This window comes from Pituophis catenifer, unplaced genomic scaffold, assembly GCF_029215685.1.
Source record: "Pituophis catenifer annectens isolate HBS135680 unplaced genomic scaffold, rPitCat1.0.hap2 SCAF_3, whole genome shotgun sequence".
NCBI lineage: Eukaryota > Metazoa > Chordata > Lepidosauria > Squamata > Colubridae > Pituophis > Pituophis catenifer.
In genome coordinates this window covers 11,142,124-11,157,418 of record NW_027256883.1, presented here as the reverse complement: position 1 = coordinate 11,157,418, position 15,295 = coordinate 11,142,124, and the positions used below count along the sequence as shown (strand labels likewise).

General features: G+C 43.2%; 1 protein-coding gene across 1 annotated transcript in view; it reads left to right on the top strand.

The window, feature by feature from the left end:
- The window catches only part of TG (thyroglobulin), a 178,295-nt gene that overhangs the window by 31,538 nt on the left and 131,462 nt on the right, over positions 1-15,295 (top strand). The window contains exons 16-20 of the mRNA XM_070940321.1: positions 2,919-3,075; positions 4,805-5,029; positions 7,956-8,105; positions 9,769-9,939; positions 14,672-14,794. Coding sequence (XP_070796422.1) covers positions 2,919-3,075; positions 4,805-5,029; positions 7,956-8,105; positions 9,769-9,939; positions 14,672-14,794 — 826 coding nt within the window. The remainder of the gene's footprint in view (positions 1-2,918; positions 3,076-4,804; positions 5,030-7,955; positions 8,106-9,768; positions 9,940-14,671; positions 14,795-15,295) is intronic.

Below are 15,295 nucleotides of genomic sequence, written 5' to 3'. Positions count from 1 at the left end.
CCTCCAGAGGACACCGAGGGCCAAACGATAGGCTCAGAGCCAAGCACGTCCCTGCAGCCACAGGTGGACAGCGACGAGGAAGATAAGTGCTGGCTGGACCCTCGACAGAGGCGCAGGGAGAAGCGTGCACAGCAGAGGGGAAGGCGTGCCAGAGATTAGCTGAGTCACTGGACCACACCCCACAGGATATAAATGTGGGTGTGGTGTCCGGTTCAGTTTGTGACGAGCAAAAACTGGAAATACTCCATGATCTCTGCGTTACTGGACTTTGCCTGCTTTATCGGACTGCATTTGGATGAATCCTTGTATTGTTGACACTCTGCCTGTTTTATCGGAATGCTTGCAGTCTAATCTTTGTTTTGTGTGAGTAAAGTCTGAATTGGCAGCTAGCCAATTGGGAACCCAGCCAGCTGGGTTGCTGCCAGCTTTATCTTCAAAGAGTTTTGTCGTGTGACTTATTAACTCCAGGCCATCTGTGGGGGTGCGTGTGGGGTACGGGGACAGAACAGGGTTCCAAATCCCGTTGCTACTGGTTCATGCGTGGGCAGCGCTTCTGCACATGTGCAGAAGCATCCGGGCGGGTGGGCAGAGCCTCCCGCTGCCGCTACTACTGGTTCACCTGATCCGGTGTTAACCGGTAGCAACCAACTGCTGGTCTATGGAGATTCTCAGTCATCCAGGTCACGGTGCTTTTTTCAAGAGGCAACTGGACTTTCTGGTTTGTCTCTGAAGATGTTTCGCTTCTCATCCAAGAAGCTTGTTTAGTGAGATGTTCGTTAAGTGAGTTTTGCCCTGTTTTCTTGCCACAGTTGTTAAGTGAATCACTGCAGTTGCTAAATTAGTAACACGGTTGTTAAGTGAATCTGGCTTCCCCATTGACTTTGCTTGTGGGAAGGTCGCAAATGATGATCACATGACACAGGACACAGCAAAGGTCATGAATATGAATCAGTTGCCAAGCATCTGGATTTTGATGAAGTGATTGTGGGGATTCTGCAAAGGTCGTAAGCGTGAAAAATGGTCATAAGATACATTTTTCAGTACCGTTGTAACTTTGAATGGTCACTAAACGAACTGTTGTAAGTCAAGAACTTCGTGTATTATATCCATGTCAGAAGCACTTACCAAGGTGCTTCTGGATTGAAAGGATTAGCTGGTATCACCGTTGCCCAGGGAATGCTTGAAGGGACTCCCTTCACGTTCTCAGTATTTTCCCACCAAAGTGGTACCTATTTATCTACTTGCATTTTCATGCTTTCAAACTGCTAGATGGGCAGGAAATTGATGAGAACTCATTCCATCACACAGCTGGTGCTTATAGATTAAGAACAGCTGAGTTGTCAACCTCTCAATGGTCTTCTGACTCAGCATCCTTACCTCATGAGCCACCATGGCCCCTATATCATAGTATTAAACTGAGCTGATTCAGAAATCATTCATTAATAGTTGGGCTAAGCTCATCCTCTGTATCCAAGACATATAAAAAGTTAGTCTGGTCTAGTAGCTAAGGTATCGGGCTAGAAACCAGGAGGCTGTGAATTCTCATCCTGCCTTGAGATGAAAGCTGACTGGGTGACTTTGGACCAATCACCAGGAGTTTGTGAGTTCTAGTCCCGCCTTAGGCGTGAAAGCCAGCTGAGTGACTTTGAGCCAATCACCAGGAGACTGGGAGTTCTAATCCCGCCTTAGCCATGAAAGCCAGCTGGATGACTTGGGGCCAATCCTCAGGAGACTGTGAGTTCTAGTCCCACCTTAGCCATGAAAGCCAGCTGAATGACTTTGGGCCAATCACCAGGAGACTGTGAGTTCTAGTCCTGCTTTAGGCGTGAAAACTGGCTGGGTGACTTTGGGCCAATTATTCTCTCTCAACCCAACCTATCTCACAGGGTTGTTGTTGTGAGGAGAAGGCAGGATATAAAGGGTAGAGTAGAATAGAAAATAGAAAATAGAATAGAGGATAGAATGGAATGGAATGGAATGGAATGGAATGGAATGGAATGGAATAGAATAGAATAGAATAGAATAGAATAGAATAGAATAGAATAGAATAGAATAGAATAGAATAGAATACTGGACCCAAAAATGAATAAAAACTTTCAATACATTATATTGCACATACTTACCACAGCAAGAATCACATTCGCAAAAAATTGGAAACAAAAAAATATACCGTCAGACGAAACTGCAATTAGGAAAATTCTAGAATGTGCAGAGATGGATAAAATGACTATGGAGTTGAAAGAGAGAGAGGATTCGGACTATTATGAAATATGGAATAAAATGTACAGTTGGCTTGAAAATAGAAATCAGAACAAGAAACGTTTAACTTAATATTGATGAAACTTAAATAAGTAACTGAACAACGTTAAATAAAGAGAGGTAAATATAAACGAATATAAATGTGTAGATAAGAAAAATGAATATTATAATGTGTGTATATATATATATGTTGGAATAATGCAATGATTATACTATTGAGTAGTAAATAGAAATGATAGAATAGAGAACTACAAAAGCAAAATACGTAAGTTGATACGAAATGCTGTAAAATTACCATTAATGTTATGTAATGTTCAATACGTTTTGTTTTGACATGTTTTGTTTTTATATGTGTGTGATTGTTTTTTCTGTTGTTTTTAAAGACAAACTGTTTAATAAAAAATATTTTTTTTAAAAAAAGAATAGAATAGAATAGAATAGAATAGAATAGAATAGAATAGAATAGAATAGAATAGAATGTAGAGAATAGAATAGAATGTAGAGAATGGAACAGAATAGAATAGAATAGAATAGAATAGAATAGAATAGAATAGAATAGAATAGAATGTTTGTTTAAGCAAATCCTTAAACAAGAGTTCTGACTGAATTCTAACTATCACCATTACCAACAACAACAGAATCTGATCTTTCTTTTTAAGGTCAATACTTTGGAGAACTTGGTGTCTGTTCCAGTCTGTGGAGATTCTGCTGTCCTGGTTGAGTGTGCAGCTGCCGACCGTCTGGGAGTGAATGTCACATGGCAAGCTATGCTCAAAAATGTGCCAGCTATTGCACTTCCTGATTTATACGACATTGGTTAGTTTATTATTTCTAGCGTAATGTGGCTGTTTTGACTAAAATATTATTGGCCCTCATCCTCTTCAAATATGTTAGCGTATTGGAGATCTAATAAAAAAGCCTGCCATAAATTATTCAATTTTTTTTAAAAAATAGTTTGTTTTAACTCCTTGAAAGTTCACAGAACTCTACCATCATCACAAGAAACTGTGCTTTGTGCTTTCTATTGGAATCCTACTTAAATATATTTGTCACAGAAGAAAAAAGAGGAAGGGAAGGGAAAGGAAAGGAAGAGAAGAGAAAAGAAGAGAAAGGAAGGGAAAGTGAGAGGGAGAGGGAAAGAGGAAGGGAGAAAGGGAAAGAGGAAGGGAAAGGGAAGGGGAGAGGGAAAGAGGGAGAGAGAGGGGAAGGGAAGGGAGGAAGGAGGGAAGGAAGAAAGGAGGGAGGAAGGGAAGGAAGGAAGGAAGGAAGGAAGGAAGGAAGGAAGGAAGGAAGGAAGGAAGGAAGGAAGGAACTATTGCTTGGTTTTCTGTTTCAATCCTGCAAATTCAGTTATTTTCCCCCAGCTTTTAAAAGCTCCTTCAAAAAAATAAATAAAAATGAATAACACCCCAGCCCAAACACATACCATGAATATTAAGCTTGGATTTCCTTTGTATTAATGTTACCATGTAAAATTTAGGTTAGGTTGCAGTTACCGTTAATGGATTAATAATTCAGCCGCAACATTCTTGCACCCTTCCATTTTCCAGTTTGGAATTCCTAAATTCTGACTGTATCGATCTGTCATTACCTTAAGAAAGGCCAAATCATAACTACCTCCAGAAGCTGTCTGTGAGGAGAATGGTTATGTGGGCACCAGTTCTGAAAGCTATTTGTATTTATATCCCTTGCATCTGGGATGGATTAAATGGAGGAACGCTCTCTGCTTCCTCATATGTCTGAAATACTTGTAACCATCAAAGGATAAGATGAGTTTAGGCCTAAATGAACTTTTTTTTTTTTTTTTGCCTTGGAAAATTCTGGACCACCCAAGAAATAATTAAGATCTATTCAATAACTGTAGAAAGAACTGTGGTAGGATTCTGTGGTAGGATTCAGTGGTGGGTTCATCTGATCTGAGGACTTTCCTGGAACCACCAAATTCCGTCTTCCTGACACTTTGGCACAGCCACTTCCAGGTCTTCTGATTTGTGAGGTGCTGGGTGTCCTCTGAGTCCTTGGCTGTTTTCTTGCAGACGTTTCATTACCCAACTAGATAGCATGATCAATGTTAGATGGGAGTGGAGTTTGCTTCCATTTTACATATTGGTGGCTTGCCTTGTCAGTGTTGGTGGGAGAGGTCTTGTGGTTTGTTGATTGGGCTCTTGTTTACTGCTAGCTTGTTTGTCTGAGTTGGTGGTTCCTTGATTGAGGTATTATTGACTTCTTGGTTGTTGGTCTAATGTTAATCTTCTTGGTTTATTCATGCATGCCCAGAAGATCTTTCTATTGGTCTGCTGCCAAATGGAATGTCTTATGCCACCTTGAATAAGTCTAATCATCAAAGTAATAAGTCCTTAGGGTGCGTCTCTTCTCTTTGAACTATCCAAGTCTAATAATCAAAGTAATAAGTCCTTAGAAGGGGGTCTCTTCTCTTTGAATTATCCACTCATTTCAATGGAAGGTGCCCACAGGATGTATCTGTCAGTGTTTTCCCACTGAAATTCTTCTACTTAGTTCCCTGATTTCTATCATTTTCTGATAGAGAAAGCCATGGTTGGTGAGAATCTCCTTGGGCGTTTTGAAGAGCTGATCAAGAGTGGTGGCTTTGTCCTCCACTTGGACAACAAGCAATTCCAAGCAGACACTTCCATCCGTCTTCCTGGAAGAGGAAATTCTGACATGTCTCCTGAAGTTTCCTTGGGGTGCAAGAATGGTTTCCAGAAAGTCTTAACTAGTGGAGAAGTGATACCAAATTCTCAAGGATGTGGTATGTATCAATGTAGGATAAGGAGTGGCAGAACAAGTAATTAGTTCAACGTCCCTTGAAATCCATTGAGCCTTATCTAATTCTAAGCAGGTGTTAACCTAGCTGGTTGAGAAGATTCCTGCGCATAGGCTGTTTAGCAATGAATCAGTTTAATTAGACCTTTGCATATGGGCCTGGTCTTTTGAGCCTAACTATCATTTGGGTAGTGACGCTTGCTTTTAATTTGTTACTTGGAAAGAGAAAGGTTTTAGCTTAGCCTTACTGAAAGTCTCCCTTAAGACAAGAATAAATTATTTTATCGGTTTTTATTTTATTAAACAAATTTATATAGCTGCTCAGCTCACACATAGGTGACCCCAGATGGCTTATAAATAGAGGAAGAATCTTCATTTAGATATTTGTAAAAGGCCAAGCAAACATAAAGTGTCTACCATAGTATGCAGCCATTTTCATTGGGTGAAGAGATAAGTCTATTTCAGATTTTTGCTGAAAAGCACAATATATTCTTGCTTCACGGAACAATTTAAGAGAATATAATGGGTTGAAATGATTTATCCCCACTCTATACCTACATCACTATTATTAATAACACATTTAGTTAATCTTTGACATGGAAAAAAAAACTGGTTAAATGTGCTAGCTGGCAGAAACGGAAAGCTTGCTTTTCAGTATTTTGACCTAGAGATAATTTGAAGTAACAACTTAGTTCCATCGTTTGGATAAATATATGTGCACATCTCTTCTCTTTCTCTCTCTTTTCTGGAAATAGTAATTTTATTACAGTCACAGACCAGCATTAGAAATAAGAAGCATTAGAAAAAAATAAAATAAAATACAAGATAATATTTAATGATCCAATTAGTGGCGGATTGTCATTGGGCAGTCAAAGTCTGCCTAATTTTGCAGGCGGTATAACAAAATGTAGTTATATTCAAGGAGATTACATCAGACTGATCCAATAACAGCAATTATACAATAAAAAAAGATCTGCGTTTTCCAGATATTTTATTAGGTGAGGGGTTATGGGATGGGTCCATGAGTCCTTTTAGAACATGGGTGTCAAACTCAAGGTCCACAGGCCAGATCCGGCTCACAAGGAGCTTAGATCTGGCCCATGGGGAAACATGCTGGAAACAGCGAAGGACCAACCCTCCCAAGCTCCATTTTCACTGGCAGAGGGTTGCAGGAGGCAGTCGCAGCCAAAAACGGAGCTCTGGAGTCCGTTTTCTCTGGCAGAGCAGTCGAGCCACTACAGGCCCACTGTAATGCTCTCTACATGGGGCTCCCCTTGAGGAGCACCCGGAGGCTCCAACTGGTCCAGAATGTGGCCGCGCAGGTGGTTATGGGAGCGATGTGGCGTTCCCATGTAACACCTCTCCTGTGCGAGCTGCACTGGCTCCCGGTAGTCTTCCGGGTGCACTTCAAGGTTTTGGTTACCACCTTTAGAGAGCTCCATGGCTTAGGACCGGGGTACTTACGAGACCGCCTTCTGCCACCAGTAGCCTCTCACCGGCCAGTACGCTCCCATAGAGAGGGGCTCCTCAGGGTGCCATCGGCCAAACAGTGTCGACTGGCGGCCCCCGGGGGAGAGCCTTCTCTGTGGGGGCACCTGCCATGTGGAATGAGCTCCCCCCCAGAGATATGGAGGATCCCGGACTTACGCACTTTCCGCCGTGCCCTCAAGACCTTTTTATTTCAACAGGCTGGCCTGGCCTAACCTCCTTTTAAATTGTTAATTTTAAATTTGTTTTAAAACAATAGGGGTGTTTTAAATTATTTGGGCCAAATTATTTAATGTGCTTTTACATTGTTTTTAAATTTTGTATTATGTGTGTTTTATCTTTTGGCTGTTCACCGCCCTGAGTCCTTCGGGAGTAGGGCGGTATATAAATTCAAAATAAAGTAAAGTAAAGTAAAAGGCACCCCTGACACGAGTGACGTCGAGCTGGCCACGCTCGCCCTGGCCATGGCCCCAGGACCCCCCGAAGTCAAAGACAACCCTGATGCAGCCCTCAATGAAATTGAGTTTGACACCCCTGTTTTAGAAGGTGCAGTATATTAGAATGTGGCCTGTAGTTTTGATAGCCCCTTGTCCACAATGGTATAGTCTCAGCTCATATAGAATTTTTTAATATCAGCCCTTCAAGATTGCTGTGGAAAGTACATTGCAGCGTGCTAAAGTTAATCCCTTCGGAGTCTGGGCGTCAACATTCCAGAACAACCCAACTTCAATCAAAAACTCCGAGACAGGCATTATCTCAAAACTTCCATTTATTAGAGTAGGTATACTGGCACATCTGGGAAAACCCAAATCTGAGAATTCCGGGTTTTCCCTCAGTAAATCAAAACCCCAAATCCAACCCCTGCACCCATCAGTCCATCACATGGCCCAATCACCATCTGTCCCAACTTGAGCCACCACTGCACCTACTCAGGGGTGGGTTCTACTTACCTTTACTACCGGTTCGCAGCGGGGCCATGCGTGCGCTCTTCTGCGCATGCGCAGAAGTGTTTTGATGACGTCGGGGTTGGTGGGCGGAGCCTCCCGCCGGTTTTACTACTGGTTCTATAGAACCGGTGTGAACCGGGGGCAACCCACCACTGCAACCATTTCTCCTCCAAGTGCAGGAGCATCATGACCTTGACCGAAGAGGAGAATGCTATTATGTCTAACTACTATCACTCCACTAAATCCCCCCTCCTATTTTCCCAAGCACAAGAAGGTGGCAGCGTGGAAGCTTCCGGTGTTAATATGGCTTCCAAAGCTGACACTGGGGACAGTTATATGGTATAAATATCTTTCTGCTTTGAAAAGAGGACTTTTGACTGCTCAAGGAGCTCTCTCCTGGAAGAATTCAAAATGAATTTGAATTCTGAATGAATTATTTTATTCCATAGAATAATAAACCTTTTTCTCCATTTGCAGCTGTCTGTCCTCCAGGTTCCTCCTTTCAGAACGAGCGGTGCATTCCATGCCCTTCTGGATTCTATCAAGACCAAGCAGGAAGTGACTTCTGTGTAAAATGTCCTCTTGGGACATTGACCATCTCTCCTGGAGCTTTCAGAGCCGATCACTGTAAGAGTCTTAGAAAAATGCATGATGTTTGATGTTGAAAATGTTGTTGTGGGTGCTCCCACAAAACTGGAGGTTTTCAGAAAAAAGACTGGATGATCATTTGTCCAGATGATACAGGGTTTCCTGCTCGAGCAGGGAGTTGGACTAGAAGACCTCCAAGGTCCCTTCCAATCCTATTATTTTATGTTCTATATACTGGTTTCCAGTAGTTTAATAAAGTAAAGAAAGGTTATCCTTATCCAATCATGTAGTTTCATACATTACCCTAAACCAGTGATAGCTAACCTTTTTGCCGCTGAGTGCCAAACGAGGGGGGGGGCACGGGGGGGGGGTGTCGCACGCACTGTGCCCACACCCATAATTCTATGTGCCCCGCTCCCTGCGCATGTGCATGCAACCCCCCCCCACGCTCCCCATGCTTTTGGCACGCAATGGCATGGTGGGCTATCGGACTTCCAGATTTCTTCTCTCTGGGGAGAGCGAAAAACAGGCCTTCCGGTCCCACCGGAAGTCAGGAAACATGGCGTTTCTGGCCTCTGGAGGCCTCCGGGGTGGGGGGAGCCATTTTCACCCTCCCCAGACTCCTAGAAAGCCTCTGGAATCTGGGGAGAGCGAAAAACAGGCCTTCCTCATCCCCCCCGCCCGGGGACGCTCCAGAGGCCAGAAACAGCGTGTTTCCTCACTTCTGGTAGGTTCAGAAGGCCTGAAAATCAGCTGGGCAGCACACGCACCGGAGCTCAGCTTCTGTGCCCACCAATATGGTGCCATAGGCTCGCCATCACAGCCCTAAACCAAGGACTGGTTATTGGATAAATCACAATTATCTAGGTTGGTGAAGTGAACTATAGTTATCTGAGTTCTTATGTAACACTGTCGTAAGTCCTGGTTTAAGAAGCAGAACGGGTGGGCTTACACAACATACTGAAGCAAAGCAAGCAACATTATAGGTTAGAATATGGTATCCTATACAATGTTCATACCATCTGTTTTGGATATGGCTGGGTCAACAAATACTGGGAGAGCAAGATGGTAGAATACTGGGTTGTATCTGGGTTTGCATTGTTTCCCTTAACCATGGCCTGTTGAATAAGATACAATAGTCGCAACATAATATTTGCACATTATGCGAAGCCAAAGCTAAAAATCCACATGATACTTTTGTACAGAATTCACACCACGAAGGAAACATTCATTGAAAAATAGGCGACAGAAATTCCAACTTAAGGTCTGATTCAGGGGTGGGTTCTACTTACCTTTACTACCGGTTTGCAATGGGGCGTGTGTGCGCTTTTCTGTGCATGTGCAGAAGCGTTCTGATGACGTCGGGGTCGGTGGGTGGAGCCTCCCGCCGGTTTACTACCGGTTCTATAGAACCGGTGTGAACCGGGGGCAACCCACCACTGGTCTGATTCATTCAGAAAGGTCTTTGGCTGGAGAATCACGAACAAATGGAATTCTGGAGTCCTTAATGGTCTCGGAACATGGTTGTTTTCTTGCAGTCGTTTCATTACCAAACTAGGTAACATTATCAGTAGCAAGCAAACAACCAAGCTCAGCAAGCACCAATGAGTCCACTGTTCAATCCTGAGCTGCAAATATTCTCTTCTATCGAATGGAATTCTTTCCCACCAATTTTTTTTTTTTGATTCTGTGCCCATCCCAGGTATGACTGATTGCCAGAGGAATGAACAAGCTGAAAGGTGTGATGAAAATGGCCGGTACAGACCTTCTTACCAAGATCCTTCCACCCAAAAGTCATTTTGTGTTGACAGCAATGGAAAGAGATTAGACTGGACAGAGACAGATGGTCCTTTGACGGAGCCCCAGTGTTCGGGTGAGTAGACCTAGAAGTTCTCCATGGACATAGAACTTCGACATAACCCAATGGTGCTTCTCCAGAAGGCAACTGGACTTTCTTTTTCTTTTTTTAAAAAGTTTTTTATTAGTAATTCAAATTAAAAAAAATAATGGACATGGTTTAACGTCTCTGGTTTTAACCATTATCGTCAAATTTAAGCTAATACATAACATACTCCTTTATCTTTGTACAAATGTACATTACTTCTTGCATGTCAAGTTGTTGTGGCCCCGCCCTCTGAGCCTATCTCATCGGAGGAAGAAGGCTCCGAACATGAGGGAGAGGAGTCGGCCAGGCCTCCCTCTCCAGGCCCCTCCCCTCTGGCACTGTCTCAGGTGCCGGCCGAGGAAGGGGAGATTAGCCAGGGGCCAGGTGTCTCTCATGAGAGCGAGGAAGGAGAGCTGTCGTTCCTGGATGCACGCCAACGAAGGCGTGATAAACGGTTGCAGCAGTTAAGGAGGCGTGCCAGGGATTAGAACTGAGTCACTGGACCACACCCCAGAGACTATATAAGAGAGGGTGGTGGCTGGTAAAACTCCGTGACGAACAAAAACTAACTCTGGCTAATCACTTGAACAACGCCTGAAGCTGCCGAAGGGATATTGTTTTGCTGGACTATTTACACTGCGTATGTAATTTTATGTTATCTGTTGAAGCAAAGCTCTTGGCAGACGGTGCTTATATTGTTGCCAAGTTTGAGATAACGACCTGTGTGTGTGCCAAGTGCTTTCTTAACCCTCGGCTGGCTGTGTTTGTGTGTGTGTGGAGACAGGGACAGATCACAAGTATATAAATTAATTCCTCCTAAACAGCTACGTCCATACTCAATATAATCATATCTCGCCTGCAAGTTTAACATACATTGACATACTCATTTCTAGACATTCACTACACCTTCATCTTAGCATTCTTCCTCCTGTCCAACCATTCATAAATTTAGTCCAGGTTTCATAGTACGCTGATTCATTTTTATCCTTGAGCTCCAAGGTAAGTCTGTCCATTTCTGCACAATTGAGGATTTTGATTAGCACTTCTTCTTCCGAGAGGATTTCTTTACTCTTCCATTTTTGGGCAAAGGCTATTCTAGCTGCTGTTAATATGTGTAATATTAGGTAGGTTGTGTTCTTGTTATATTTGCCCTCTATAATACCTAATAGGAAGAATTCTGGTTTAACCTCTATTTTTAATATTAGAATCTTTTCTAGACAACACCTTATTTGACGCCAAAAATTTTTGGCTTTTGAGCATTCCCACCACATATGGTAGAAGGTCCCTGGGATCACCTCACATTTCCAACACATTGGAGAGTATTTTTTACTTATTCTTGCTAGTCTTGTGGGTGGGAGATGCCACCTATAAACCGGACTTTCTTGACCAGTTTTTTTTTCATTTGAAAATGAGAAGCAAAATGTTTTCAAGGAAAAAAACCTAGATATCCAGTTGCCTTTTGGAGAAGCACCTATGGGACAACCATGATCTGGATCAGGGGTCTCCAACCTTGACAACTTGAAGACTTGTGGACTTTGCTGGCTGAAGAATTCTGGGAGTTGAAGTCCACAAGTCTTCAAGTTGACAAAGTTGGAGACCCCTGATCTAGATGATTGAGAATCTCCATAGACAATTATAACAAAATGCATCCATGGATGTGTTTTCCTTCTTTCCTTCCCTTCTTTCTAATTAGGTCTATAAGATTTGGAAAACTCAGTACTCCTTTTGGGCCCAGCCAGCTGTAACAGGCCTTAATTGTTTTAGCAAGAAATAATTGGACATTGTTTCATTCTTCTCTCCATAATCCTTGGGGATGAAATTGGCACTTGTGGTCCCTTAATCTGATCCCGAAGCATTCATTTCAGAGAGGTTGTAAGAGGAGACACGTTCCGTGGGGAGGGTTGGCTGGTGTGCAGGTTACACAACTGTACTTGAGGTGCCTTATTCATTAAGATATCATGTGTCCCAGGGAAAAGATAAACCTGTTTTCAAAATAATAGCGGTTACCATAATAACAGCCTTCAGTTGTTAATAATAGTAATCCTAATTAGCATGGTCATCCCTAGTTTTTATTCTTAATTGACCTTCTAGTGGTGGCGAGGTTTAGAGTAGTAAAAACTTTTGCTTCTGGTTTCCGTCACTTGAAGTCCTCCATATGTTATTCTGTATATGTGTGTCAGGGGTGAAATACTCCCAGTTCAGACCAGATCTCTCGATCCGGTAGCAATGGCTGCAGGTGGTTCGGAGAACCGGTAGCAAAAATCCCTGCCCCCCCCCCATGCCCAGCTGAGCCGCGCAATCATCAGAGGCTTTTAAAAAACATTTTAAAAGCATTTTTTCTACAACCTCTTCGGCCGAAAAAGTACTTTTAAAAGTAAAAAAAAAAAAAAAAAAAGCCTCTGAGGATCGTGTGGCTCAGCTGGGATCGTCAGAGGCTTTTAAAAGCATTTTTTCTACAACCTCTTCGGCCGAAGAGGTTGTAAAAAGAAATGCTTTTAAAAGCCTCTGGCGATCAGGCAACTCAGCTGGGATATTCAGAGGCTTTTACAAGCATTATTTTACAAGCTCATCCCTCTGGAATGAGCTACCCCCAGGGATACAACTAATCCCGGACCTCCGGACCTTCCGCCGGCCCCTGAAGACTTTTTTATTTCAGCAAGCCGGGCTGGGTTAAAAATCTTTTAATTGGGGAATTTTATGGGCAAGGGGTTTTAAATTGGAGAAGCCAAAGATAATTTAATTTCGTTTTAATGTATTTTAATATTTGTATTGTGTGTTTTTAATTTTGGCTGTTCACCGCCCCGAGTCCTTCAGGAGAGGGGGCGGTATAAAAATTTAATAAATAAAATAAATAAATAAATAAATTTTTACAACCTCTTCAGCCGAAGAGGTTGTAAAAAAAATGGTTTTAAAAGTTAAAAAAAAAAAAAAAGTTGGCCACGCCCACTCAGTCACATTACCCCCCGCACACCAAGCCACGCCCACAGAACCAGTAGTAACAAATTTTACATTTCACCACTGATGTATGTGTGTGTGTTTGTGCATGTAAATGTGAGTGTAAGGGAAGGGAGATGAGGACAGCATTTCTATTTGTCTATTTTTCCCCAAGCGAAAGGAATTTGTAGCCTTGTATCTCCAAGAGCTAACATCATTCTTGCAAGACTGAAAAAGCAATTTCATGGAAATGGGAGAAGCCAGGGATCCTTTACAAACAATTCTGCTAGATAAATTACAGGTAGACCTCGACTTACAACAGTTCATTTAGTGACCATTTGAAGTTACAAACAGCCCTGAAAAAAGTGACTTGCAACCTTTTTTCACACTTTTTTTTTTTTTATGAATTTCTATACCGCCCTTCTCCCGAAGGACTCAGGGCGGTGTACAGCCAAAAATAAAACTATGACAATATAAAAATTAAAACAATTAAAAACAATTAAATAAATTGGCTAAAAAACTCTAATAAAAAAACACATTAAAATAGTAAAATGTTATTATTATTTAGGCCAGCCCTGCTTGTTGGAATAATAATGTTTTTAGGGCGCAACGAAAGGTACGAAGGCCGTGAATCCTACGAATCTCCGGGGGCAGCTCATTCCAGAGGGTAGGGGCCCCCACAGAGAATGCTCTCCCCCTGGGGGTCGTCAGCCGACATTGCCTAGCTGACAGCACCCGGAGGAGCCCCTCTCTGTGGGAGTGTACCGGTCGATGGGAGGCTATCGGTGGCAGAAGGCGGTCTTGTAAATAGCCAGGTCCCAAGCCATGGAGCGCTTTAAAGGTGGCAACCAACACCTTGAATCGCACCCGGAAGACCACCGGGAGCCAGTGCAGCTTGCGCAGGAGCGGTGTTACATGGGAGGATAGAGTCGCTCCCGTAATTACCCGCGTGGCCACATTCGGCCACTTATGACCGTTGCAGCATCCCCATGACCACCTCATCAAAATTCAGACGCTTGGCAACTGACTCATATTTATGATAGTTTCAGTGCTTTGGGAGGGGTCATGTGATCTGCTTCTGCAACCTTCTGACAAGCAAAGTCAATGGGGAAGCCGGATTCACTTAACAACCGTGTTACTAACTTAACAACTGCAGTGATTCACTTAACAACTGTGGCAGGAAAAGTCGTAAAACGGGGCAAAATTCACTTAACACAAGTTTCACTCAGCAACAGACATTTTGGGCTCAATTGTGGTTGCAAGTCGAGGACTACCTTACCTGCATTGTGTGATGCACGAGAGGATAGTCCCAATGATTTGCTCCACCACACTCTTCCCATTGGAATGTCATTAAAATGGCTCTTTCTTCTTGGAAATCAAATCCTAAGACAATCTCATTCATCCAAATGAATGAAAAACTTGGTAAGGAAAAAAAATGGAAAGCTAGGTTCTCTGCCAGCGCATGCGCAGAGGGTAAAGAACAGGTTACTTCCTGGTTAAAACCAGGAAGTAATGACAACCGGGTGGGTGGGCGGAGCCTCACACTGCCATCGCTACCGGTTCTCCGAACCACCGACTGGCATCGCTACCGGTTCTCCGAACCACCGACCGGCATCGCTACCAGTTCTCCGAACCACCGACTGGCATCGCTACCGGTTCTCCGAACCACCAACCGGCATTGCTACCGGTTCTCTGAACCACCCACCAGCATCCCTACCGGTTCGGCCAAACCAGTCTGAACCGGGAGCATTTCACCCCTGATTCCAACCCTCTTGTTTCATTTCAGTCCTCGGACGTTTTGAGAAGGTTCCTGCTTCCAATCTTATCTTCACCACAGAAAAATCGGAACCAACTGGAACTAAAACACTCCAAGGAACGCCTATGAAAACCCTCCAGCAGTGCATTGCAGGTCAGAATGTTTCTAAGGCTTCCCTTTTCCAAACCTAAAAGTCTTCTTAGCAAGGTAGACTGGAAACAGAGTCATTTGAGTTAAAAATCATACAAGTTAAAGCTACTGTATCTGTCGTTGTGAGATCCTTGGGGCTTTCTGAGCATGGTTGTTTTCTTGCAGACGTTTCATTATCTTGCTAGGTAATATCATCAGTTCTAGAAGGAAGTGGAGTTTGCTCTCAGAGAGCATCAATGTGTCAGGCCTGGAAGCCATTTTTTTCGTTGGATCTTCAGGCCTGCCACATTTATTACTGTGGGAAACGGGGAGGGGGGGTTGTACGGAGCCAGGGTGATATGTAGGCAAAATAACATTCCTTTCTCAGAGAGTCAAGGACATCTTGCCCTGCACCTGGAGGGCTGGAACTGGGAGGCATTTCCAGTTGGGACGGTGGATTGATTGGACCATGTGATGGACATGTGGGTGCTGGGCAGGGACTTGGATTTTCCTTTGGGTGGGAAA